The 25,085-nt window shown below is 37.6% G+C and overlaps 1 protein-coding gene across 1 annotated transcript in view; it reads left to right on the top strand.

Moving 5' to 3' along the window:
- Positions 1 to 25,085, top strand: part of HIBADH (3-hydroxyisobutyrate dehydrogenase) — an 84,925-nt gene that overhangs the window by 2,445 nt on the left and 57,395 nt on the right. Inside the window, exons 2-4 of the mRNA XM_056336719.1 lie at positions 6,095 to 6,255; positions 11,109 to 11,218; positions 13,637 to 13,758. Of these exons, the coding sequence (XP_056192694.1) occupies positions 6,095 to 6,255; positions 11,109 to 11,218; positions 13,637 to 13,758 (393 nt within the window). The remainder of the gene's footprint in view (positions 1 to 6,094; positions 6,256 to 11,108; positions 11,219 to 13,636; positions 13,759 to 25,085) is intronic.

The following is a 25,085-nucleotide window of genomic DNA, read 5'->3' as shown; positions in this document are numbered from 1 at the left end:
AGGCGCATTAATTACTAAGCAAGGATTATGACAGAAAGACCTGCTGCTCAGAAGTCCAGCACATTATTTAATTAAGGGATCAAGTGTACACTTGATATTCTCTTTAGATGAAAAGTACTTACTGCATGTTTTTGTCTTTAATGTATTAGCAAACATTTAATGAGGTATAGCTGCAGATAAGAAAAATGAGGTAAGACGACTCTGACTGTTACAAGCTAGCATGTCTGTTTTTCATCAGCAGACCTTTACAGAGGCAAGGAAAAGCAAGTGGGATGTTTTCAGTGTAAAGCTGGCCAAATTTAGAGTCTTGTAGTCTTCTTAAATTATGATTTTGGCAGAGTGCAGTTCTCAAAATCATTGCATAACCTTTAAAAGCCTGTGACCCTGGGGCAATTTAAATTCCATTGGCAAAGCTTCTAGGAGCAGAAGGACCTAATTCTGCCCATGTACAGCTGGCCTTTCAACGTCTAAGTTTCTGCATCTAGTTCCCTCCAGGATCTAGTTCGGTAGAGGTTTTATGAGTTTCCATAGAGAAGTCTGCACAAAACACAAAACCACAGAAGCTCTCTCTGATCTTTTCTTTCAAAGCAGGAAGGAGAAAAGGGTTGGTATCTTCTGTTGTACTTGTACCAGAACTGAAGATGCTAAATCAGTGACAGGATCCTTCATTTAGTGGCTTATATTGAGTTGTCATCATGTTTTCTTCTCCTTGTCAAGTTACTTCATATGCAACTGTACTTTCTCATAAAGCCTTGAGCAAAACCAGCAGCTTCAGTAGTTGAGCTTCTTCTGGGCATCTTCCCATGCTCCAGTTAAATCTCACCTACTGGATTGGAAAAGAGCTCAAGATGCACTGATCCAGAGAGATCAAGAATATTAATATGACTTGCAACCACTCTTGATTAGGAAATCCATATGGGACAGGAATATGTAGGCTATTATGCCTTGTGCCAGATTTATTGGTTTCATTTGGCCGTGGAGTTAGGGATTCTGTCCCAGGAGCTAGATGTTTTGGTGAGCATGGTTCAAAATAGATTTTATAAAGCCAAAAATAAGTAATACATTTGAGATCACAATTTGTGAGTTACTGGTTTCCTCAGTCCTGTTCTTGGCCAGTTCGACTGTGCTTTCCCTCAGAGTACAAGCATATTGGCCCTTTTCCAGCTCTACTGTCTGTGGTCCTATCCAGCTATTAGTTCCTTTTTGTTTGAATACAAAGAGGTATCCTCTGCACTGTGTATTATAGCATCAGTGCAGTCTATTATTTGCAGTGAATTCAAGACACCACTGGAGCTGAAATTCTTTCTTGAAACTGTAAGAGTCATTACTTTGGGGGATAGTGTAAAATGAAATGTAAACATCTGAAACGATCTAAACTTGTAACTGTCATCATTCAGGTAAAAAAAAAAAATTGCTTTCAGTATCTTTATGTAGAAGCTTGAAAAGACAAGTTTTAGTCCATTGGCAGGCCAGGTATTCTAAGGACAGGATTGCAATCTGTGCATTTCTGAATTTACTCTCTTAATGGATGCATTTTGTTCAAGAAAAGGCATTCAGAGATTCATAAACTCTTGCTGATTTTTTAATTAAATTATTTTTAAGGTAGAATTCTCGTGAAACTGTAGCTTAGGCCAAGTGTTTCTACAGTAGGCTGACTTTTCAAAGCATGTCAATACATTTTTATCCATATTGTTTATAACCCCGCAATATAGCCAGAGGGTCATAAATTGATCCTCCTCCTCAGCAGAGTCTTCATAGTCACAGGGCTCTGTGAGCACATGGTCCCTCAAGAGAATAATGAAGGATCTCCTGGGAGAAGCCCAAATTCTTTGGAGTCAGTGTAGCTGTACCTGGTTTTGCTGACAATTAACTTGATCTATAGATTAACCTATGTCGCTGGTTCTGTTCCCAGTGAAGGAGACTTAGTTGCACATGGTTTCAGTGATTATTTTAAAACTAGCTTCTCTTGTTCCTACTTGTGATGTTCTGCCCTCTGTTAGAAGTTGAATGAGGACTGGGCATTTTTCCAGCCATGCGATTGCAGCAGGTTACTGTAGATTTTATGGTTGAAGTAAAATGGACTCAATACCACAGGGACAGTTTCTGCAAATGCTTATACAATTAAAGGGATTAGTTAAGTGTACGTGTATGTGGTTTTGCAGAATATCAATGCTTAGATGTTTGAATTATACAGTTATTTCAAAACCAAGCCTGTGCCACATATCAAATGGTAAACAGTGCCTAGATATTCAAGCTGGACATCACTTTCTGTAATAGCACCTGTGGAATTTCATCTAACATGATGATGTGAAAAATCATGTTATCTTAAACATCCTCGGTTTGGCAAACCCCCACTGTCTTAAGTAGTCATTAAAAAGTAGGCCGTGATTCTAGATGCAGTTGATTCAAATGTAATGGAAATCAGCTCTATTAGCTATGTCTGTAATTTCGTCAGTCCTTTAAAGCAGTTTTCCTGTATTTGAGTACCTGGGGATCTGGAGGTTTTTCAAAGCTGTTAATCAAATTATATCAATTTAAAGTGGCTAATTTAGTGCTGGGCTGTGAAAAGTTAAACCAAACTAAGAAGTCAGAAACTGAGCCAGGAATGACTAGTTCTTTAACAGGTCCCAACTCCTGTGGATTTGAGTGTGTTCTAAATAGCACACAATAGCAAATGGTCCCTGATTCATAAACTAAGACCCCCCAAAAAGATCAACAGAGACAGACAAAGGCGGAAAGAATAGAAAACAGTGGCACAAAACTAATACTACCAATCAGCATGTCGCCTCATGTTCCAGCCTAACTGTTGCTATGCCTTCTGGAGATGTTGCACAGTGAATAGTTTTAAGGAAGGCCTTACAGTATAAGAATGAGTTAGTTTCATGGGTATTTACATTGTGAAGAGCTGCCTTAGAGAAGTAATAGAACTTCTTTGTTGGCAATAGGCCTGTCATTGCAGTCCAATTACCAGTTGATGTTTAATAGTAACGTGATGATAGCCATGAAGTCATGAAAGCAAAGCAGTCTTATGTGACATGGTAGAGAAAAGTAAGGTAGGATGTAGAGGAGTGACAGAAAGTAGCATGGATAAAACATAATTCTGAATTCCCAGTATTTCCATGAATATCAAGGCAAGATTATGTCTGTTGAGGCAGGTGGCCAGGTTCTGAGTAGTTGGTATCTCAGATATGATGAAGGAGGAAGCAATGAGATTTAAGTAGTTCATGGATGGGTCTTCTAGGCTGTAGGTATGAGTGACACGCATCACTGCTGGTGTCAGAACTGATAAAGAAAAAAGGTATCAAGGAAGTTTTCTGAAGACAATTAAGAGATTTCTTGATGTTTAGTTTGAGGTGATGGTTAGATGTCCACGATATGGTGAGAGAAAAGAAGAGATCAGAATAAAATTGAAGAGTCTACAAGAATAAGCCTAAACACAGTAGCCAGATTTATAGTTCTGATGAGGTTACTTGGAATTCACCGAAACAAAGAAAACTGAGATTTGGAAGCAAAGCTAACTGTAAAGATAGATCAGGTTGCTCCAGGCTTGCTCTAAGGATGGAGGTTGCATCACCTCTCTGTGTAGCCTGTTCCACTGCAGAACCTTTCTCCTCATCAGGGATGCTTTTCTTATTTCCAGCCAGAATTTCCCTTCCTAAACTTTTGGCCATTGCCCCATGTCCCATTGTTGTGCACCTCTGTGAAGAATCTGACTTAATTTGCTCTGTAACTCTTCTTCCCTTCTGTTCCGTAGGTAGTAGAAGATTGCAATTAGCCTTTGCTTCTCCAAGTTAAGCAAAGACAGTTCCTGTAGCCTCTGCTCAGACACCATATTCTCCAGCTCCTCAGTCATACTACTTGATGTCTGTTGGGCTGTCTGCAGTTTGATCACATCTCTTGTGTATTGTGGTGTGTGGAATGGAATCCCCAATTTCTTTGACTTGTTGGATATGCTCTTGCTAATGTAACGCACAGTATGTCTTTAACCTTTTGCTGACTCATGATGTTGTCTGTGGGAATCCACAGGTTCTGCAGAGCTGCTGCATGTCTAGCTGGTCCTCAGCCTGCACTGATGTCTCCTGCCCCAAGTACAGGATGTTGTATTTGTCTTTGCTGAGCTTCTTGAGGCCCATTTCTCCAGTCTTTCTGAATGGCAGCCCTACCCTGCAGTTTTTCAGCCATTCCCCCCAGTTTGATGTCACACATAATCTTGCTGAGGGCACTTATGTCCCGTCATCACGGTCATTGATGAAATTTTTAAACAGCAGCAGCCCCATTATTGATCCATGAGGAACATCACACATAACTGACTGTTGCTAGTTTTTGAACCACTGAGCGCTGTTATTTAAGCCCAACAGTCCAAAAATATTTCTTGCAGTCCAGTCCAGTGCATACTTTCCCCATTTGGCTACTGGGATATTAGAAGAGGCTGTTTTGAAAGCTTTACTGAAGTCAAGGTAAATAAGATCCACTGATATTAAAGGACAGAGAAAGAAAGGTGCTGCAAACTGGGACTTGAACCTTCTCAGGAAGCTGGAAGCTTTGGGTAACAAAAGGAGCAATTTTAGATTAGCGTAAATGATATACTGGGGAAGACTGACTCATCGAAACTATGAGAAGAAAAGACTCCAAGATGATTACTATGGCTGATGATGGTGTTTTAGGCTCTTTGTTCATTTGATTCCTAGACTTGACATGTAGCACTTCTTAAAAAAGTAATGTGCTCTTTTCCTGACTTATCTCAGTTTGCATTAAGCATTTTCCCAGTGCAGTTTTGTTTTAAATTGTGCTACTTCTTTAGCTATGTAATTGCTGCAGGCATCTGTGGAAACTGTCCCAGACCAAAGTTCTTTCAACGAACCTGATTTATTAAATGTGGCACTTTCAAAATAGTGCTACAGATGAAAGAGCATGACCATTGCTGGCTAAGAAGGAGCTTAAAGTCAGAAAGACTTTAAAATGATTAATCAAGTGTTATTGGCCTAGAGAGGATTCTTTGCTAAGCATTGAGACCTCTTAGAGTCTCGATCCAGCTTAGGCACATTTTCTGTATGTACGCTTCAGAGTTACTGCAGCTCCGTAGTTAGCCTTGTTTCTGCCTGCTTAGTTGCCACATGCCTTAGTATTTATTCTGCATAAATTTTTTCTTTGTTGTAAAAGAGAAATTATTTTAAGTAATTGGCAAAGAAATCTCAGCACTGCCAAATTGTGCTGCCCTTACATTAGGAGTTTTAGAGTGATGAGACAGTGATTGCAGCAGATGAATGCCTGCAATGCTACTTACTGTCCGGCATTTGATACTCACTACCTACTTTAAAAAGTAACTTGCTGAAACTGCAGCGTTTTCCACAGATTGTAGGTTATGCTTTATAGTTCTTAGTAGTACAGCAAATAGACTACAGGAGTTATTCCTATAAAAATTTCATAATTTTGTGGTTTATGCTATAGTTTGTTCTGGTTTTCAGTATTTGCTTTTAAACTGTGATTACATGGCTCAAAGGATTTGCAATGATTTATTACGGAGACTTTTACCTTTAAGTTAGTGGCTTATATCTGAATGCACGATCAGAAGACTGCAGTTACTATCTGTGAGGGGCTGCCTGAAATGAAGTGGCATCCTCAGTCCATTTCTAAAGGACAGGTGCTATATCCTAAGGCTGCAACCAAAGCTGTAAATAAGGCATCTGTAAAATATATATAAAATTTGATTTTGCATATCCAGTTTAGGATTTAGACATATAACAAAATACAGACAAGCCTGTATATTTTAAGTCTGTGTTTGAGCTCTTCTCAGACCTTAGCTTTCAGGGATGTTGCTGAAGTTTATTACTGTACTTTTTGAAACACCCACATTTTCATAATTAAAATAATTTTCTTTGATATGTAGAAAAATCATTCTGGGATGGTATATGTGGCCCAATGTGAGCTATAATTCATGGTTTAAATTGTGTAGAATAGGATTCACATTTACACCATTTTTAAGCGTAAAGTTGTTTAAATCAATGAAAACAGATTACGTGCTAACTTTTGTTACATCATTGTTACACATTACTCTATAATACAGATATATTGATATTTATTGTTTTGAAATCAGTGTGTTCTAGGGCAATGGCTTCCAAAACCCCAGTTGGATTCATTGGGCTGGGTAACATGGGAAATCCAATGGCAAAAAACCTGGTTAAACATGGATATCCAGTTATTGCATATGATGTGTTCCCAGAAGCTTGCAAAGAATTTCAAGACTTGGGTGCTCAGGTATAGTAATGAACTTTCTTTATTCCAACAATAACTGCATGTGTTGAATGGATCTTGCATGCAATGCATCTAAATAATCCAGAGTTTTTTCTTGGTTAAGATCACGATCAGAACTAAAACAATGCAGTGAGTACAATCTGAATCTGGGAGGTTTTACTTGGAGCAAAGACATGATTCTACCCTAAGTAGTTTTCATGCTGTTAGCCAGTATTCTACCTTGTTGGGCTTCTCTAGTTGGTTTTCCCCCCCGTTTTTATGAGAGGAGGTTGATGGCCTGTTCTTTCACCTTCTTCTTTCTCCTGCTTCCTCCCTCAGGTCTAGGTGGCCAGTGCACTGCTTTTCATCTGGTTCCTACTTTGACCTTTTCAGGTTAAATGACCCTAGTTAAAAATTCCTGCTGGCATAGCTGTAAGGGTTATAGGGACATATGAGCTTTCCTGCTGCTTCAAGGTGCAGTCCTCAGGGGCAGGGGAAAAATCTAATTATATAAGTGCTTATTCTCTTGGAGGTGAGGAAGGTTATGGTGAGAGAAGAGGAAGGAAAAAAGGAAAAAGGAGGGAAGGAAATTGATCACATTAAGGAGGTTTACCTTCCTGCTGTATACCCTGCAAAATCTTGGCCCTGTTCCAGTCAGTGCTGTTGCTTTTGTTGATCTGTTAATAGATCCAGAAACCCAATTCAGTTGCTGATGGGTCATTTCTAAGTGTCTGAAATGTATTTGAATGTTTTTGACACACTTCAAAGCTATAGCAGCTTAGGTAGTTGTGAGTGGCTGGGTAGGTGCATAAAACACTGAAACAAAAAAATGTACTTAAGTAAGGAGAAACCAATGCAAAAATAATACTCTGATGTGACAGTGTAGAGGATGGGGAATTTTCCAGCTGTCGTAAGGAAATTGTAGGTAGACAGAGGAACTGTCTTAACTTGGAAGTCTTAACTGTTGGAGCTAATTGCAGCTGTTCTAAATAATGAGGTAATATCAAGATTCCTGAAAGATAAAATTATAAAGTGCACCTGTTGATAATTAATTGCAGCTCCCCTTGAATAATTACAGAATCCCGGCATTCAGCGGGAAAGTAAGCTTCTCGGCTCCTTATCCTAGCTACTGGTTTTATTTTGTTAAAGCAGCTGAGACCCTCAGGCATGAACCAGACCTGTCCTGAGTAAGAGTCTGGGCAAATGGAAAGGAAATTTGTTTTGAACAATTGGTTGTATTTTTAATTCATATGCTGCAGTGGGATCTCTTTGCTGTGGCTGCTCATTTGAATAGCTTACTGCCATAGTAATAGAATCCTTGTCATCCACTGCAAGACTTAACGTGTGATGTTAAAGGTGAACTGTAATGCTTTTAAAAATAAAGCCAAAAGTATGTTTTACGTTCGTAAATCACTAAGAGAATACATAGGTAGGCTTAAATACAAACAAAACACACTTGCAGAAAATATGTGAACATAACTTCCTCTTCTTGATCTGTAGGCGTAAATCCTACCCCAACATTTTTTTCAGGAGTTGGAAACTTGTGGGTCCAGGGGGCCTTGTAGAAACTGCTGTAGAAGGAACATTGGACTCCAAGGGCTGCTTTCTCTTTGGTCTGGCTGGTAAGGTTAAACCCTCAGGAGTGTTACAGAGGTGAAAAGATGCCCCCCAGGAGACAGTAAATGTTGTCAAATATCCACTGTTTAAAGTCAGTGCTACTACCAAGGTATATGGAGGATGAAGGATGTTTGTTCATAAGTCTGCATATTCTGTGACTCCACTTTCTGAAGCCTCTGAAGTGGAAAACTGGGAGGTGGTATAGGTCAGGAGGCAGCCACCTGCCTGCTGATGGTGAATAGTAAGGAGAAAACTGGCAGAGAGAAGCATATGGAACCACTTGGGGTGAAACTTGGAGAAAGTTGCAAGGCTACAAACAAGGGAGAATACTAAATAGTGCTGTGAGCAAGCAGGCTGTCTCCACACTGTACTGTCTTTCCGCTTCCTCACAGTTACCACTTTCTTTCTCACACAGCAGGGTGTGCGTGTCACACAGTTACTTTGCATCAGTTTACCTATCTTTGAATCTTATCTCAGATTCGAAGTTTGAGAGTGTTACTGTAGTCTTCTGATGTATAAAGCAGCATGAAAATAGAGCTTTCTTCAGTGTATTCAGTAAGAATGCTATTTCAGGCAAGCAGAACTATTAATTGACTTACTGTAAATATAAAGAAAAAATAGGGAAGCATTTTGGAAAAAATATAAGCAGATGCACATATTGAAGGACATAAACCAATGACCAATATGAAGAAAAGTCTCCCCTTTCCAGTTGCATACTGCAAAAGTTCACTTGAACTGGCAGGTATAAGAACATGTATGGAACTTGGTGGGCTGCTACTCTGAGATGGTCTGTTAGTAATCAGCAATTAGTATTTGGTATGTTTTTTTAAAGTTACACACACATTCTTAATGATTTCCAATGCTTTAATGTTTCCTAATAGCTTTCAAATAATGCAACTTTATTTCTGAGACAGGAAATCCCAAATAAATAAAAAAGTTTTGTGTGCTGCTTGTTGAATCAGGTAGGTGGGTTTCTTCTGGAATTATTAATCATATTTATTAACAGCACCAAAAAGCCAAGAATGACAATTCCCACTTTAATTCCCACTGGTTTTGCTACTTACTTCAAGGTAGCAACATGATTTTCCTTTGTATGGTTGTGGAAGTATTGTCCCAGTCTGTGTATGTTTTTAATCTAATTTTCTTCATGTAAAAGGCATGTTAGTATTTTGAAAGACATGGATGGAATAAATTCATTTCTGTGTAGATGACTACTATGTCTTCTATATATCTGTGTTGCTTAAGAATTGTTTAAATCCGTAACCAAAAACAAGCTGTACCCCATCTACATAGCCAGCTGATGTAGTTTTTGTGTGGGCCAGAGTCTTCAGCTGATAACTTGCAAACCTCTAAGAATACTGGAGATAATCGCTTCAAATAAGAAGATGTATATAAATTCAGGTTCCAATTACACACTTCTCTCCTCCTCTATTAATAAAAATTGGGACTGAACTGAGCCAGAGATACTCGGACCTAAAGACAAAGGTGTCGTACTCCTGTATAAAGAGCTAGGCTCTCTGGTCTCCAGGGAAGCAAGTCATAAAATTAACTAAACAAATGTAGAAGTTTTTCTGCTTGTAATTGCCTCATTTATTCCTCCTAACCTTTGTTCTTTAGACTAGGGTACGTTTCCTTTTATAATTGTGTGGTATACCAGATGTTTTGTGTAGTATTAACTTATTCTTTCTGAACAAAACCTACATATTTCTAAGTCACATCTATGTGTTTCTTTACTTTTTGAGAGCTTTGTTTACTAAATATATATATATAGTCTTCCCTTTTTTTATCTGTAAGTCAAATAGAAATCAAGAAGTTTCTTGTGCTGTATCCCAGAAGTCCTTCAAGATGTTATTCAGCTTTTCTTACAAGTGTGTACTTTGATGCTGAGACCTTAAAAATGTGTTGTATATAAAAAGAGAATATATTTGCATAAGGGACTTCAGTATCAAACATAACAAAAATGGAAACAAATACCTGTAGTTATGAATAGTTAAGGAATGGTGAAATGAGGCCCTCAGTTTGTTGATTTGTCTACATTATGGAAAGGAACCAAATTTTCAGGTAGCTGTTAAACTGCTTTTTTTTTAACCCTAAAGCCATTTGATATGGAAATTCTATATATATGTAATTTGTATGTAAAAAATAAATATAAAAGTTTGCTTAAGACATTTCTTGAAGTTTAAAACCCCAAGGCATATAATATATTTAGCAGAACAGAACATTGTAATATTGAAGTTACTCTTCATCATTCAGCAACAATAACTGGAAAACATATATCGCATATATGGTAAATATCCACAAACAAAATTTATTTTCTGCTCATCTTACTTCCTGCTGGGAACCTAATTCCTTTCAGTAAAACTACCGGAATGAGTGAAATCAGATTTGATCCTCATGGGCTAAAGATAAAAGAATAAACTGTATTTTTTTGTTGCTGTTTTCCCTGAGCTATGAATGTAGTAACAAAGCATTTTAAAAATAAATTAATTACTTAAAACTAGCATTGGACAAAAATCTTGGTGGCAGATGCCTTCTGGATAAAACTAACTACTTTAGCCATCAATATTTCATTGCTGTGTATCTTAAATACCATACTGCCTGCCTCTGAAAATGAGCTGTGGAAGGTAATATACCTTTAAAGTTAGGTGAGTTTATTGAACAACCAATACCTAACAATATATTTTGAAGCTTGTTCAGCTCTTTTTGGTGAAGAATGCTTGAGCTGATAATTTTCCTTTTTAAAAATGTCAACCATAATATTGTGAGAAGCATCGGTTAATCTGATTAATTTTTTTTAAGGTGAAGCTCAGAGGTGCATTGAGTCAATTTTTTCTTTTTTCCTCAGTCTTCCTCTCTTCCAGTGCTATATTAGAAGACAAGAAAAAATAGTGAAATTTTTGTAATCCTTTGTGTTGTCCCTCCTTAGAAATGTTAGAGCAATATTTCGTATAGGTGCATGGTTTATAGCAAATTGCAGATTCATGAATGGGTTGATGGGATGCAAGCATCCCCACTGATGGATGTTCTGGAGGAACTTCTGTGAGAGGACATCCTTTTAATTTTTTTGAATTTTTCTGTTACTGAATCCATTTAATCAACGTTTCCATTAGGGAGGCAGTTTTTCTTGTGTTCTGATTTTTTACCTGGCTTAGTTGTGACCAGTGACCTGTGAATATTGAAAACAAACTCTGGAAATGTGTCTGACATCTCTTTTCAGGAAGTGTAAGCTTAGATAATTTTGATTTTTTTTTCTTTAAAAGGTAATGGATTCCCCAGCAGATGTAGCAGAAAGAGCAGACAGAATTATTACCATGCTGCCTTCTAGTCCCAATGCAAAAGAAGTTTACACAGGAGCAAATGGAATTCTAAAGTAAGAATTTTTTGTAGTTTGGAGAGTTCCCACTCCTATTCAAGGCCATGTTGCTTGTCAAATGATCACTGTTGCTGTAACTGTTGCTGTGCGTGCACCTGATGTTTTCCTCTGTTTTTTCACTATTGATATGGCTAATTATGTGAGCTCTTAAACTGTGCTTGCTTTTGAATGGCTTTTGGCTAAACTCTTTATCTTATTTTCAGTAGAATAATAATCTTTGTGAATTTGAGGCAACTTAACTGACTTATCTGCCTTCTCAGTTAAATGTTTCTTTTACTGTAATGTACTACAGACAAGTATAACTAGAATATTTGCTGGCAACAATTATTTGCTTAAATAGTTTTTTCTTTAACTTGAAATCCTGTAAATGAAATATTCTGAAGAGATAGCGTTGTGTCTCAAGGTATTAAAGTGCATTAACATAGAAAAGCTGACAAGACTTTATTGATTTCTGCTTACTGTCTGTTTATTACACAAGAAAATATCTGAAGAGTTTGTTTAATGTGTAACAGTGGTTTTTGCCTTTTGCAGAGGGATATCCACTGAGCCTAAAATCTGTAATTCACAGAATTCTAATACTCAGAGGTTTTGGACTTGCCCAATTAAAAAATAAACAGTATTTTAAAAGGCTCTTCTAGCCACGTGTGCGCTGGTCCTGACAGGCTGACTAAGGCTACTCAATACCTCTGAGGATCATGTAGGATCTTACTGCTATCCAGGTTAATAATGTAAAGGAAGAAACATACAGAAGACAAAAGTGCAGTAGATTGTCTAGACTCGATACCTTTTTTAGGTATCGATTGTAGGCAATATTTAGGTGCAGTGATAAGAAAATGAAATAGAGGAGAGGGATTTCTATTCTTGCAATATAGGAAATAATAGTTGCTTCCTTCCCTTACTGTCTGTAGTTTTAATTCCTCACAAAGTAGGACTGAGCAGATCTAAGTATCTGTAGCTTAGACCCTTCAGGGAAGAAAGGTAATGAGATCAGTCCCACAAAGCTGGGCAAACAGCTGCGGGAGAATTATATCCAGGATGGCAGTGCTTTGAAGACCAGTTGGCAGCACTTACCGATATAATACAGCCAGTTAATCTTTTGAGTATCTATATGTGGAAAATTCTGCAAGGGACAGGATCTGGAGGGCAGTCCTGTGCTGCTGCAGTTTCTCAGCCTCCTATTCAAGAGAAGGAAGTGTAATTTGACAGTAGAGGTTAATTGTTGCTCTGAGTGACCTAGTCCTTGGTGACCAGTTTGACTTGGATCATTTTCTGAAGCTTTTTAACCTTTACTGAAGAAAACATTGATGCTTTGGAGTGTTTAAGGATTAACTTAGTCATCCTGCTGTGTTACCAAGGAGCCTGGGCTACTGCTCCTTGTTCTGAACATCAGGGGAGAAGCTGCAGTACTGTGTCTGCCACGCTGGTTTGTGTTTGCATGTGTTCAACTGCAGCAGCACATCTCTCCTGTGAAAAAGGGCAAGGTCTGTGTATGTGGCAGTTTGAGTCTGGAGCTACAGTGGGGTTCACAACCGTATGTATATATTGAGAGACTATTTCCAGCCACCTAGGTAATTAGATTCAGTGAAATTCACTGTACCACCAACAGCACGCAAGGTGCAGTGAAGCTTTTCAGCTTTCATGTGTAGCTTTTAATTAATCACCTTTTTATGACTGAGAAATCACGTTGTTTGATTTCATGGTGTTTGCTGGTCCAGTGGACATGAAATCACAATGCAATTGAATGGAAAGATGGATAAAAGCATGAACAATTCTTTATTGTTGAGGGGATTAAATTTTTTTTAATTGCATTTTTTAAATGCCTATTTTATTTTTATATATAATATTTATAGAATATTGTGTTCTACAGTTCAGGATAGAATTCTTCTGCCTAAATTTACTGTCATTGGGAAAACTTAACATTTTTCTCCATGCTTTGCTCTAGATCTTCAGTGGGCTTTTGTGGTGTTATGTATGGTCTTTATGCAGAAATTGTGTTGTTATACATGAAATTTTTGTCTGTATCAACATTTAGTTCAGTTGCTTAGAACACATCTTAGATAATCTATATATGGTATACTGCTCAGGCTTACATGATGGCAGTTTTTCCTAGTGCACCCTTTTTGTATAATTTTTTTATAATAGTGTTTAGAAGAACATTCTTTTTTGTGTTCAGGGTTTATTGAGTTTTGAGTAACTCAAAACTGCAGTATACATATTCAGAAGTCACATACTGATCAGATCTTGCTCAGTAGTTTAAAACTTTGTGTTCATTAGTGTACTGGAAAGTGTCAACATTTCTCATGCTGAAGAAAGCCGGTGCCATGGTAATAGTTGTAGATGTCTTGTGCAACAAACAGTTGTTAATAATAATAATAGTAGTAGTAGTAGTACTACTAATAATAATCTTTATTTTAGGAAAGTGAAGAAGGGCTCATTGCTAATAGATTCCAGTACTATAGACCCTGCTGTTTCAAAAGAATTAGCCAAAGCAGTTGAAAAAATGGGAGCTGTTTTCATGGATGCCCCAGTTTCTGGAGGTAAGTCTTCATTAACAGTTTCCCTCATATTGGACAAGTTGTATCTTTGCAATCTCAGCCATGAGTTTGTACCCTTGTTGGTACAAGTTGCTTTTCTTTCCTATATGTACAGGGGTGGGGTTTTTTGTTCCATTACATTAAATAAATGTATGTTATTTTAGGAATATCGTTATGGTTTAGGAATATGCTTTTGTGTTAGACCTGGAGAAACTGAGCCTTCACATGGTATGGTATGGTGATCCTTTTAATTTAATTTCTTTTATAAAGTTTTGATTTTGTGCAGGTAGTCACATCTCTTCAGTTGTCATCCATTTCTTTCTGTTTGGGAAAGACTGGTTACCAGGAAGCAGTTCTGCTGCTTTTTCATTAATTAAAAAGGAGAGAATGAAGGGGAGAATAAGGGATTTCATTGTCAAGGAGCTTTCCTCTGGTTTCATGCAGCTGAAGAATGCGGGTGATGTTTGTCTATTCTTGAAGTTGCTAACTATTGATCTCTGAGTATTTTGTCTCTTGTAAGAAATAACATAGAGCAGGGAAGTCTTCCATTTTGTGGACAGAGGAGAGCAGAAGTGTAAAATTAACACTTTGAAAACAAAACCGTAGCTGACTATTACTATTGTTGAATTCTCTAAAACCCCTAGAAGGTGAGGAAAACCCATTTTGTGTGGGAAAATCTTGGGGTTTTTACAATCAGCTCTAAAAATTAAGGTAAGTGGCGTCATGAGAATTCTTTATTATCCTGTCTTTAATGAGGTAATTCAGGTAGTTATACCTGAAAAAGAATAAAAATGCAAGGGGTAGGAAAGAATTTGGCCTTACAGAGTTTATAAAAGGTGTGATGCACAAGCTAGATAGAGCATAACCTGAATTTCAGATCATGAGGGAGAGTGTGGGTGAGGAGCAAAAACTAACCATCTTTTTAATTTTCAACTGAAAACTAAGGGAAGATTTGGCTACACGCTAGTAGCCAAGATTTTCACCGGATTCTAACGTGAACAGAAAGTAGGAAGACCCAGACAGGTGATATTGAAGAATATAGTGGGGAAGACAAGATTCTTGCTTCCCAGCCAAAATATTAACCCTAATAAAGTCAGATAACTTGTCAGGCCACCCAGGCACATTGTGGGTGGATTATATAGCTATCTGATCCTTTTCTAAACACAGAATGGCCTTCTACTTATCAGTTGGGCAGTTCTGACATCTCGTATGTGGTTGTCTTCAATCTCTTTCCCCCAAATATGTTGTTTACCTGAGGGAATTATTTACCTTTTAGAAATGTCTGTAATTTGTTTTTACCTGTTAGCTTTTATACTAAGGATGACTATGCTATAACTACAAAGAAAGAAAGAAAAAGAAGTTTGATTCCAAAACAACCCTAGCTGTTTTGGGGGCTTTGTTCCTTGAGAAAATGGTAATGCCCAGGCTGGGTTGATATGATAACATACAGTTGACTAGTCTGAATACAAATGGCTCTTTTGGTGTTAGTGGTTTATCCAAATACAAAATTATTTGGTGTTTAGTGTGAGTTACAGATTCAGTGTTATTCTGAAGGAGAGGGAAAGAATTGAGACCTCAGCTTTCTAATGCATAATGTTTGTGAATGCCACAGGTTCTGTACAAATCACATTTAAAGTGGGCAGTTGCTAGGAATGCGGAGAAGTTAATGTTGGAAAAGCTTTAACATTATGCTTGGTTCTTTCCATCTGTCAAGACCTGACACAGAAAGTCTTTGGGGGATTTTTGTACGTCCTGACTGCTTTGTTGGCCTTCAGACAGAACACTAAATGGAGAAGTATGCTCAGCTTTCCAGAAATTGGCAGGCATTGCTCTGTTTCTGTGCGACGCAGTAGACTTGGCAGGGAGTGTGAGGGAGGGCGTTTGTGGGATGCAATGAGGAGGAAGAGAAAGCAGCATGCCTGACTGTCGTCTTTAGTTGTGTCTGTTTACTAGCTGTTATTGGCAGACAGTTCCACTTGTGTTTTTAGGTATTTGGGTGTTGCCTGGTGGAAGGTAATGTTCATATGCACTGTGGGCAAGTTATTTCACAAACTAAATAATATTTTGAAAATTGCTTGGTCTGTGAACCTTATGAAGAAACAGCAGTGATTTTAATCCTGTCCTGACATTGCAGAAGAAGTATTTTAAGGCCTAGCATTAGTGCCAGATTTTAGTGGCTTGTTTGCAATGTTACCCCTGAAAGATTCTTTCCCTTCGTCATTTTCAGATGAGCCTGTGTGCCAAGGTAGTAGTGCCATCTTCTTCTTGATCGGCCTACAGCATTTACTTGCAGCTTACAGTCAGGACCCATTAAGTGGAAGTTCATGCACCAAGTTACTATTGTGTTATTTTGTATTAACTGACTTTGGAAAATACCTCTCATCCCAGTAGTTGCATGCAGATTATGCTGCTAATGCTGTGTAGAGATAGCAATCGCTTTACCCTGGGATTAGGATCTCTTGTGAGGACCACACGAGAAAGTTGTGTCACAGTTCCCAGTGCTGCCCTGGTTTGTCAGCTCTTTGTGAGCATATGACAAATGAGGAAACATCTTCAAGATCTGTGTGTATTTAATTTTATTTTTTTCTTAATCTAGGGGAGTAAATTTATCTTTCTGAGAAGATGAGATTCTGCACCTTTGTATGTATAAAAGGCTTTTAAAGCATACATTATCACAGGAGTGTATTTAAAACTAACTTCTGTTGGCACCAAAGACACAACTGGCAGAGTAAGGGATCTAAATTTATCCTTTAAGAACTGTGTTGAGTTTGCCCTCCCACTGATTTCACTGAAAGTATGATACAGATTCTTACCTTAAAATTCAGAGCAAACTTTACTAGTGGTTTCACTGATGCTGCTTTAACGTTTTCCCCTTTTTAATTCAGTACTTTATTTTGTAGTATATTTATATTATAAAAAAATGAAACTTCTAATTTCAGTACAATAGAAAATATGCGTTGTCTAAAGTGCAGTGGACAAAGTGGTTGTTTTTTTTATTTCTGATGTGATGCATTCTTTATTGTAAGCATTCAGGTACTACTTTTTCAACTGTTTTTCCCTTCCACTGACTCTTGAAATTATATCAGCTCCTCTTCTGCTCAAAATACATTGTAGAGCATTCTGCTGAAACTTCGTAAAAAGATGTGACAGCTTGATTTGCTTTTCTGTTTTTGGAGGTACAGATAAACTGTTTTCAATTCTTTTGTAAGTATGGTTCTTTAGATCTGATAATGAAACAAGTAGAAACTGTCTACTTCAGTCAAGATAGTTGTCAATAAAAAATTCAGGCTGCTAATTGTTAATAACAGCTGTCATGTAGACATCTGTAGTCATGCTAAAATAATAAACGGTAGAATGAAAAAATTTTTGGAGGATCCATGGGTTGGAGCTGGTTAGAAAAGGCTGGAGTTTCTATTCCAGCTGTCATTTCAAACTTTAATCTTACAGTACTACTTCCATAAGCTCAAGCTAACCATTAAGTGATGGAAAGAGTATTAGTAATAACACTGACAAATTGAGATTTCAGCTCTCTGTTAATGTAAAATGCGAGTCCTTGAAGGGTGAATTGCGGACTTGTTCCCTGTATGGCTGGATCTGTACTTAATATGGAGCAAAGAAAAAGAATGTTAAGAAGTACTGTGGAGATCTTTTATTTTATTCCCTTTCAAAGACCAATATATTTCATGACTCCAGTTTTGTTTGTTTTTTTTTTTTAAAAAAAAAAAAGAGGACAGCTTTAAGACTGGAAAAGTGAATGTATTTCAATGGCATGACCAGACTGCTAGCAGAGATTAAATAGGCCAAACAGAATAATTGGTGAATACATTTCTCTTACTTGAATGTTGAAGGTTTAATGCAGTGTCTTTTCCAAGGGAAGTGGAGGACAGTGCCCTGCAGAAGAGTTAAGACTATGTCTGTGGACACTGATACTTGCAAAGATGATTTGGAAGATATTTCAGGACTAGACTAAATAATAAAAATTAGTAATGAGTGGTTCAAACATTACATCATAGTTTGTAAGTTCTGTTGTAATAAGGAAGCATCATCGATACATTTGCCAGAATAAAACTTGTTTAATAGACCTCTCTGTTGGAGAGCCTTCATAGAGCTACTTTTTACTGGCTTTCCTAGGTTTTTGTCTGCTTTGTTTCCTTAGCTTTGTGCATTTTTAGAGAAATGCAATCTTATGACTTCATCAAAGAGTTAGTTGATTGATTCAACATTTTTAATTTGAAAGATTATGTACTTCTTTAATAAACAGAAGGCATGAAATAAGGAATCTCCTGTATTCAATGGTATAGAGGCTTTGCTTGGTTCTGTCTTTTTGGCCTGCTAATGCTTTGATTTGAGTATTTGTTAGGATCCTTGAAACATTGTCAAGACAAAGCAGGTTTGTGAATTAAAACTAATAATTCTGACCAAATTCATGCTTTTATGCTTTATATTTTTGAAGCTTGAGTGTGTGTACTCAGAGTGGCCACAATATTCTTTGTGCTCCTGATACCAACCACAGCATTTTCACCTCACTACTTCTTCTGCTTTTCCTTAGTCTCTGATGTCTTGCTTAATCTTTTCTTTCCTGACATGTTTCTTAATTTCTCTGTTCACATTTTTTCTGAGTGCATCTGATCGTACTCATTTTTTGCAATGTTTGTGATCCAGGGAGGGTAGTAGAAATGATGATGTACAACCTTAATGTTAAAGATAGTATGACAAATTTTACTGAGTTACTTTGAAATCTAAATGAGGTAAAAGTAGCATAGGAAGTAACTGATAATGAAAAAGGGAAGAATCAGGTGAACTGATTTAAGGAAGCTGGAATGAGGACAAAGAAATACTTTGAAATCTGAGATGCTTGAAAAGCTTCTGATTTCTAGTTAGTAACTTATGCTTTAAACTAACAATACTTACGTTTTGTAAGTATTGTTAAGTATTTGTAAGTAATAAAGCTAGTTTAATTGTCCTGTTTTGTTGGAGAGAAATTGGAAAGGAATGAAGATTATGAAAATGTTACAGTTGGCAAAAAGGTGTATTTTGACACTGGGGAGGGAGGGAGTATAAACCCTGTGCACAAATCACAATGTTGATAGCAGCTGCTGTTGCAGAATGTACTTAGATAGTACATTTACTGGTGTGCTGACTTGCAAGGGTATTTTTCTTCTGTGAGTCTATTATGCTTTTTTTTAATGGAGAATGCAGAAGGTAGCAGAAGGCAAGGAAGAATAAGCAGATTCGTTGAGAGTATAATCTAAAAATGATAAATAAACTTTCACTGAGGTGGAAATTATTATCCTACAATAACTAAAAGGGTGGAATGACTGATTTTATTGAAGTATAGTGTATATTTTGGCTATAAAATTGTGTGTTGTCTGGCCAACTAGTGACCCATGTATGGGGAAACATACCTGTCTCCATTTATTCAAAGGTGTAAAGATGAGTTACTCAGGCTGGCCCAATGGGATATAACCAGGAATAATAGGCTGGAAATTATTAAGGAAAGAAAAATGCATGCTGTGTCTACCAGGAAAAACTTCCTAATGACATTCTTCATACACTGTGGAATAATTTTCCAAAGGCAATGGCTGAAGCCAATTATCTCGACATGCTTTAAACTGTACTGGGCAAAGCGCTAGGAACTATTCTGTAGGGAAGAATCTTTAACTGGCAGAAGGATGGCTACATGATCTAATAGGTCTTTTCCATCTCTAATGTCTACCATTCTGTTGTATTCTCACACATGGTGTTCAAAAACAGTTAAAGGAAAACTGTCCAGATGGAAGTTAAAAATCCCAGTGGCACTCTTTGAAAAGAATTAGAGCCAACATTCCTTTTCTCAGTAAAACTGGTTCTAATATCCATGGCTGTATGTGAGCTGTTACCACATTCCTAATAGCTGCTCTGTTTGCTTGTGGTTACTTTAATGCTAGTATCTGGCTCATCCTGTCAAGTATTCTGAGACACACGGAATAAGAATGATCTTCAGATTTCTGCCTGTTGTAAGTTCTAGGGAATAAGAATTTATTTAATTTAATTTTTTAAATTTTGATTGCTTCTTCTAGAGTACTTTTAAATTTAAGGAGTTGCAGGTGGTGTTTGGAAACACTTCTGGAATGCAATGATGACTTTGAAACTTTCTACAAAGTTTGTTTTGGTTTTAAATGCTCATAGGCTTCTTTTTCTCTATATTTGCTCTTTAAATGGAGCCTTTTGTTCAAAGTGTGTATTTTTCATGTAGTCAAAAAACCTAGCGTGACTCCTGTGCTTGGGACAGTAGGGATGATAAGCACCAGACCTTAAAAAAGCCCTGACTCTTTCCGAGTCCTAATTCTGTACTATGCTAAATGTGGACGGCTCACATGTCAGCAGCACTGAGCCCAGCACCACGCACACCAGAGCAGGAGGTACAAACTGGAAGGCACAGCACAGAGTGGAACTCGGAGTACACTGTGCCCACACAGCAGCCGTTGGTGTGGGGACAGTTCCCATCAGCTACAAGCATTGGAGGTGCCACTGGAGAAAATGCAACTTACTCTGAATCTTAATGGAAAGCAGTTGTACTTGCAATTCAGTGTTGCCTTAAACAAGACTTTTTCAGTGGGTGCAACTCCTGTTTAAAAAAAAGAAAAGTCCAGAGAAAGCTGACTTACTTAAATGGATTAGACCTCTGAAAACTTTGAAGACTTAGAATTACATATTTTATTTTGTCACTTATTCAGCAAGGGAGCTCTTCAGATCTTAGACTAGACACATGAGAAGAAACATTAACATCTTAAGTACCTGAACCAAAGTCTTAGAACATATTTGTTGAAACTACTCTGTGTTGAAGAAGACTCCTTTGTAGGCCCATTAAATACTTAAACAATTTTAAAGGAGTAGAAAACACCAATCCAGATGGGGGGAACTTTGCAGGCAGGGACAACTGCCCTTGTCTTGCAGTGCAGGCCTTTGAAAGTAAATTGTTGATCCCCTAAGTGGCTGAATCCAGGATCAGCAGGAATGAAAGCAGATCTTCTATTGACCTCCATCTGGATGATGCTGGTATTCTGGGTTACTTGTGTTTCCTTTCTAAAGTCATAGTGATGAGCTGGATAAGGATGGGATTTATGTGTGACAGTATTATTTGATGATCTGGAGCCAGTCTCAGTCACTGGTTCATTGAAGAAAATTTTCTTGTAGTGGAGGACATCTTTATGTTTTTACAAGTCTCTTAAGTTGTGTTAATAAAAAAAGGGAGCAGTATTCCCTCTGCACCTTAAATAAATACCTGAAAAAATCTTGATATTTATAGTGTTTACTGTAGTATTGCCCACTGTGAGACAATTCAGTAGCTTGAGTTTTTGTCCTTAGCAGAGCCGCTCCTTGGTTAATCCACAGAAAGCATGCAGAAATATCAGGATTTCCTAATTCTCCAACCACACTTTGAAAAACCATGATTTATATGATTAAATAAAAGTTTGAGGGAAACAGTATTGCCTTTTACTGTTGATAAGCATTTAGAATCCAGCTGTGAGTGCACAAACTATGTAAACATTCACCTTTCAGTTTGTCCAACAGTATTTAGTCCTGTTGGCTCACTGCTTCGATCTACTGAAATGCAGAGGATGGAGAAGAGTCATGCAGTTCCAGAGCTGACGAGTTTTTAAGTACAGTTCATTTCATGCCAAGCACAACATAGGACTTGAAGTGAAAACAAAAGTGACTTGCTGCACTGTATTTCACCTACAACTTTAACCCTTAAAATTTAGTTATTTTCATTCCTATAGTTTTGCCGGGACACAGTGTGTGGAATTTCCTAGACCTTAGACAGCTTAAACCTGTATCTGTTCATAAGAAGCATTAAAGAATGGCTTGACAGGAACAGTATTATGCATGGAAGTGTCACCCTAATGCTGACCCTTCAGTTTCTGTTCCTGGTTCTGTAAGCAGTTGTATTTTATTTATTCTGAATTGTGGAAGAATGTTAAATTTGTCTGCAGTAAGATGGGGAGGGGGGGCTTGTGGCTTTTAGTATATTTACCAGTGGGAGTACAGAGAAAGTCAAATTGACTTTTAGCTCTGGCTGAGGAGTGTACTACTTCTGTTTAATTTGTGTTACTTTTCTTTGTTACGCTTAAAATTATGACTTCAGAAATCAATATAAAGGTAACGTAGATAATTTGTACAGGTATATGACTATACATAGTTAGCTTTTCAAACTTCATTGATTTCTGCTGTCCAACATTTTTCCAATTAAACTACCTCCCAGAGTTGCTACAATTGCTAGTAGTCTGAAAGCAGTATTTGAGAGCAGCTAAATGCTTTTTGTCTTGAGTAAGGCATTTTACGTTGAGTATGCTGGAAGAATAGAGATTTCCTCTCTTCTAAAAGTTGGAGGACATTTGGAGAGAGGAAATTTTGGTGGCATTATCTGCACATGAAACATTGTCGTAGTAGAGCTCTAGTTAGAGTAAACTAGGAGTGTGTATAGCTTTCCCGTTTTTGCAGATAACTCATCTTAGAATTTTTATTAGTGGGGAGTTAGGGGTGATGCTGGGGCAGCGGGAAGGTTTTGTAGCGGAAGCACTAAATGAGAAGCTGATGTGAATTTGGCAAGCAGGAGAGTTTCCTGAGATGGAGCATCCTCTTAGCAGCCTTAGCCTGAATCCTGGCTGCCTCGGAGGGCTCCCACCCTGTCCAAGATGGAAGTTCCTGCAGAGAGCACTAATAGCATCCATCACTGCCTCAACATGCCATGCTGAGGCGGGGCGGGGGGGGGGCTTGACTGCTGTGAAACAATGCAATAAATGCCTCCCAGGGCCAAAATGAACATACCCAATCACCTAAATGCATCATTCCTGTGCTAGAACAAACTGGACTATAGGAAGGCATTTGTGTTACTGGAGCAGCTGCTGGCACACCTAAATAAAGAAGATGATTAATCTGTTACTGTTTGGTCACTGGCACTTTTTTCCCGCTGTATTAGTATGTTTAGCAATTCTTAACACTAAATTAACTATGTACACTTACTTAGTATGTTGTTTTCCTTGGTAGACAATTATACCAATATTGAACAGAGCATTTTTTGGCAACTGGGTTAAAGGATTCTTAAAAGACTGAAACAGTAGGCAGCAAAGCTTGTTAAGGAGTTTTTATTTTACAAGCCCTCAAGAATTCAGAATATGGCTTGCTTACTACTTTAAAAAGTCCAAATGTCCCTTATAGACTCCAATTCAGTGCCAGCATCAGATCTATGCTATACTTGTCTAAAAATCCAAACATGCACTCTTGGCCATTACTGTTTACTGAATCAGAACCCTACTGTTTCCACTTGCACTGTATCTAATTTATCGTAAGTGACCACAAAAACTAAAATTATTTATATGTTGGCACCTAACAGCTCCACTATAGTTAAGGGTCTGTTGGCATTTCCATTATAAACCTTTCATTTGAGAGGTTTATAACTTGGCGGTTTTACTTTTGCTTCAGGCTTAAATGTGCCATTTTCATCCAAGCACAAATTCTTCTACAGAATTTCATTTAAATCAGTTTGGCCATTATTTATTTTAGAGTGTGTATGTTAGCGAGTGGAAGGGAACACACTATTTAATTTTGGTTTCAGAAGCTTTTTGGTCAGACTATATAATGAAAGAAAAATGGTGCTTTTTATTTTATTTTGTAGGTACTTAACCCTTCCTTGGATGTGTCAAAGTTACTAAAACCATGCATTTTCAGGGTGCTCCCGAAGCTCGTGTGCCACACATCCACTCCCACCCATCTCGCCTGCTCCTACCCAATGACATGCTTTGAGGAAGCATCCCCTGGCTTCTGGCAGTGAAAGGTTTTTGGGGGAGTGGGGGCAATAACATACAGTGGATGTTCTGTTGAGAGGCCTCAAGCCAACCAGTCCAACTGAGGAAACAGATGGAGCTTAATTGGAAAAAGACAGGCCGAATGCAGTTGTCAGTCAAATGGAACCCTGTGTGGTTAAGAGTGGCATTTCCTATGGCTCTGCCATTTCTTGTGGGATGTGTGTAAATTACTGCTTGGGTGCAGTAATCCTCGGAGTCTAAAAGTGGTGTGAGTTGCTGTTTTCCCTTGCTTCTGAATGCTGAACCACAGAGGAATTTCAGCTTTTTTGTAGTCGTAAATTCTTGCCATAGTAGTGTACATTATTATGCTAATTAAATTCCTGCCACACGAATAATACATATCTATCATGTTTCAGTACTAATCATAGTAACACAGTACCAGTGTTCTTTAACATCGTGGTTTAAGAATACAAAGAAGGGAAATTGTGTACAGAAAGGTAGACACTTTTATTAGACCAAATAATACAGCTGAAAATAGAAAACAAGTTTCTGAGTCAGTTCTTTCATCACATTGTGCAAGAGGCAGTAAAGTACAATAGCTTTTTTTTTCCTTTTGCTATTGAATTACTCAGAAGAAAAAGCTACTCGATGGAAAACAGAGTGGGGAGAGGATATGCGGTTTGGCAGCTTCTTGTGTACTCATAATTTTAGGGTTTTCTTTTTTCAGGTAGTTCATGCAGGTTACTGATGGGTTGAACAAGTAATGAATCTGCTTTTTTGTATTTTGTCTTCTGTTTTACTAACAAGAGGCAGAAGGGAAGCACGAGTGTAATTAATTATGGTGGCAGATACCAACAGCTTATTGAACCATAAGGCATTATAGTCCATTGAAGCATTTGAAAGTCTTCTCCATCTTGCTTTTTTTTCCCCTAGTTCATGTTATGAATTCATAGGTCAAATATTCCAAATCTTGAATGTTTTAGAGACAGCTCATTTTAAATTTTGTTAGTTTATTTTTAGTTTGTTGGCACTAACATTTAAAAGCACTGAAGGCTAAAACTTTAGTATATATTAAAACCTGCTATTTTTAGCTTTGGACTCTGGAAACAGAAGCTTACAGAAACAGTATATGTCACAAGACATATGATTAGTTAATCACTATCAAAACTTTAATAACATTTTCACTGGTATCCCTTTATTGCTAAGAATCAAGAAATTTAAACTACATGAAGTCATGGGAAAGATAATTATTAGAAGTACCTTAATAGAGCACATCTATAAGGCTCCAATGCAGCATTAAACACTTATGCATCTACTCAAGTCCATCCATTTCAATGGGAATTTAGTGCAAGTTGAAGAGCTATGTCCTCAGTGTCTGTTAAGTGTCTGTAGGGTAATCTGTCTGTTTTATACTACTGAGTTACTGTCTTTGAAACTCAAGAATTTCAAAGCACTACATAGAGCTGACATCCTGGTCATGATTTGGCTGGACTTTATAGCTTTAAGCTAACAATTTTAATTATTTGGAAATATCCTTCATCC

Source organism: Falco biarmicus, chromosome 4 (genome assembly GCF_023638135.1).
Source record: "Falco biarmicus isolate bFalBia1 chromosome 4, bFalBia1.pri, whole genome shotgun sequence".
NCBI lineage: Eukaryota > Metazoa > Chordata > Aves > Falconiformes > Falconidae > Falco > Falco biarmicus.
This window is presented reverse-complemented; position numbering and strand designations above follow the sequence as displayed.